General features: G+C 44.1%; 1 protein-coding gene across 1 annotated transcript in view; it reads right to left on the bottom strand.

Moving 5' to 3' along the window:
* WNT16 (wingless-type MMTV integration site family, member 16) overlaps positions 1-1,513 on the bottom strand; it is a gene marked incomplete at its 5' end in the record, with an annotated part of 7,911 nt that extends 6,398 nt beyond the window's left edge. Inside the window, one exon of the mRNA XM_010154797.1 lies at positions 1,227-1,513. Within this exon, the coding sequence (XP_010153099.1) occupies positions 1,227-1,513 (287 nt within the window). The remainder of the gene's footprint in view (positions 1-1,226) is intronic.
* Positions 1,514-3,305: the final 1,792 nt, after the last annotated feature.

Here is a 3,305-nt window from a genome sequence, read left to right as displayed (position 1 = left end):
CTTTCCCTAAGGAAATAATCACTTCACCTTCTGTTCCTCTTACTAACATCCCCTACTACACAGTACCAACCACCTTTCCTTGGAGATGATTTAGCTGACTGGCATCTTATTAAACTCACAGTAACTGTTTTCAGCACCTACTTAGTTTTAAAGTCCTTCTTTAAAGTGCTTCTTCTGGTTCAGTCCTGAAAAGGGTCTATGTCTCTGAAGGACTTTGTGGTTTTCTGACAAGGTGTTTTCAGTACAACTCGCTGATGCTGCTTCTGTCTACAGGAAATTACTGAGTTGCAATGGAGTCCCTCAATATGTGTAGTTAAAACCAGAGGGTTTCTTTTCTTCTGTTATAGCTGCCTCACTGAACAGACATAAAGTATTATGGGGCCAGAGAGAGCCACTAAACACTTAGAAAGTAAAAACAAAGTAAAGCAAAGAAACTAATTTTAAAGCAAGAACCAGAATCCAAGTCTCTGCCATTCCAGATGTAAGCCCCAAGCACCAGATTACAGACTCGCATCTCCCTATATTGGCTGCTTCTGACATCATTTATCATCCTCTGCAGAACAGGACAGGAGGACTCAACATCGCACACATTTCCTCTGCAACCGTGGCTTTGAAGTCCTTTGGGCTGAAGGAGAGCTATCCGAAACCAGTCTCTTCTCACTTTTCTAATGAGTGCCCTAACCAGTGAGCTACTTTAAAACAGACGTGTCATTTCCATCCCATCTTTTAAAAGAAAAGGTTAACTCTCAATTCCCTCTCTGAATGATTCTAGATGTCTGCCTTCAGATGCCGACCCCAGGCTGTGGATGGGGTAACGATGCCTCATGTCCAGCCTGCCTGCTCATTCAAGTACTGGAGAGAACTAACCTTGCAGGTCATAACAACAGAGTAATCAGTGAAAAAAAAATTGATACATTATGCTGATAACAAAACTATTTCAAGTTTTCTACAGAACATGAAATACCTATTTGAGATTACTCTAATTAGCACTCCAGATCTAATTCTTATTTGTGATTATTCCACTTTAACCTGTGAAGTTTAGCTCAGCAATTTGTTAAACCCAGCTCTGATTCTGGGTTTGTACACGTTTGCTTTGCCAGTGTTAATGTGGCTCTTGCCCTTGGCCCCATCTGCACCTGCAGTCCAGGACAGACCTTCTTTGGTTGATGCCCTTCTGCCAATGAAACAACACACAATCGCTGCCATTTCCGAAGGGTGACACATACCTGCCTCCCAGCCTCGTTGTTGTGCAGGTTCATCGCCACCAGACCGCCCCCGCTCTTGCCCGTTACGTTCTTAACGGGCACATCCAGAAACTTTCTGCTGAACGACATTCCGTAGTGGATGTCATCGGAGCAGCCGCCCCAGTGCCAGCCCTCGCTGGCCGAGCCGCCGTGACGCAGGTTCGTGTCGCAGGAGCACTCGGTCATGTTTCCTGCACTGCACGATCGTGTCACCGAATGCACGAGGCCCGCCGACGTCACTGCGTATATGAAGGCGGTCTCCTTCGTGCCTACAAAGCAAGGCATGAACATGTCACTCTGTAACTCCCTCTGACTACCTTCCTGGTGGAGCTGTAGAAAACGATTTTACAAGCCAGACTATTATTAAAAGGGAACAGTTACAAGTTTAAAGTCATCACAGCTTGGTCTGTGGAATTAACTCATCTAAAGCAGTGGATTTTCACGTCCAAAAAAGTCTTCAGGGCCTCTTCATATGACCGTGTTATTAATGGTGCTGTTTCTGGCTGCTTTTACCATGTGATTTTTGGTAACTCCTTTCTAAATCTGGTTGGGAACTTTATTTGCCCCAGAAACTTTCAAGCCAATAAAGTTTCAATAATAATTAAAAAAAAAAAAAATCAAAGCCAAAACAAACCACACCCCAAACCCCTTACTCTCCACTCTGCTTCCCACTACCCATATTGATTTGAAGAAGGAGAACAGGCTAGTTCAGATCTTGAAGGAGGAACTTGAAGCTGTCACGATCCTGGGTTACTTTGGTATAGGGCCAGAACTTACCTCATGCTAAATTTAGCAAACATTGATGTTGTGCTAAATCACAAAGGTTGCAAACAGCCCCAAGAATCTTAAACCAGCCAGAAATCAGGATGGCACAAGGATATTTAGGCCATATGCTTTTCCTGGAATAAGCTGGCCATGGGAAAGACAGCAGTAAAAAAAGCCTTTAACTGTTATACTGGATCTCAGAAGAATCATAGAGGGACTGCCTGGGTCTCTCAAGCCAGTCCCATTCTCTGAGACTTCTGGCATAATGAGGCACAGATCTTTACACCGTGTTAAGCAAGGTATACTCTCTAAGCAACCTGAAAAATCAATGACTGGCCATTAACTGCAGCTAAAATCTCACTGTACTAATTTTCACTGTTGTAAAAACAATTTGTTATTTCCAGCCTCCCTTTTTTTCTGAGGGGCAGGAAAGTTCCTGTTTGTTTCTTCTCTTTGTATTAGTCTGTGGTGTTGGTATTATCATAAAGTGCTTCCACAGGACATACTAGCGAAGCTTTGTGGGCTGGCAGAGCCACTCATTTACAGATCTGCATTAACAGTCCTTCCCATTGGGAAGAAGGGCCGACATACAACACATATGGGTGCATATAGTAAGGTAAACTGCTTCCTGGTTGGGTGTTTTGGGTGGGGTGTTGGTTTTGTTTGTTTGTTTGGGTTTTTTGGGAGATGCATCACCTTTTATGGGTCATTTTATATGTTCATGGTTAATGTTTGGGGTTTTTTCACTGTTACATTGTCGTATAAAGTGAAGATGCCACAAACACCAAATGAAATACTGCAACACTTAGGTTCACATCAGTGGCATTGAGCAGGGTGCTCAAAAAAACCTTGTAGGATCAAAGACCTTTGATACTGCCATTTGAGACAAACGAAATGTCCCTATTTCAGTGTAAATGCCAGCAATCCCATTGTTAGTTCACGCAGCAGCGCCCCAGCAACACCACCTGATTGAGCACAAACGATACATTTTAAAGCAACACACGGTGCTGTGAGCAGATTTCTACCTGCAGTCGAGTGACCTTTTCGAAAGACGACGTGTCATCACCCCACTTAGTAGTTATGACGTAAGGGGATAACCCAACGTCAGTCTCAGAATAACATCGTTTCAACAGAGTTAAGTGGACCTAGTTAGAGGCGCTGTCATCCACGGACAAAGTATTAAGCAAAACTTAGAATAAGCAACGACAGTTTTGGGAAGACAGCGGCCGGTTCTGCCTGCTCGGTGCATTTCTCGTACCTGTGTCAGCCTCCCGGGGCGGGTGCGGTAACCGCCGG

Source organism: Eurypyga helias, unplaced genomic scaffold, assembly GCF_000690775.1.
Source record: "Eurypyga helias isolate BGI_N326 unplaced genomic scaffold, ASM69077v1 scaffold12767, whole genome shotgun sequence".
Classification (NCBI taxonomy): Eukaryota; Metazoa; Chordata; class Aves; order Eurypygiformes; family Eurypygidae; genus Eurypyga; species Eurypyga helias.
This window is presented reverse-complemented; position numbering and strand designations above follow the sequence as displayed.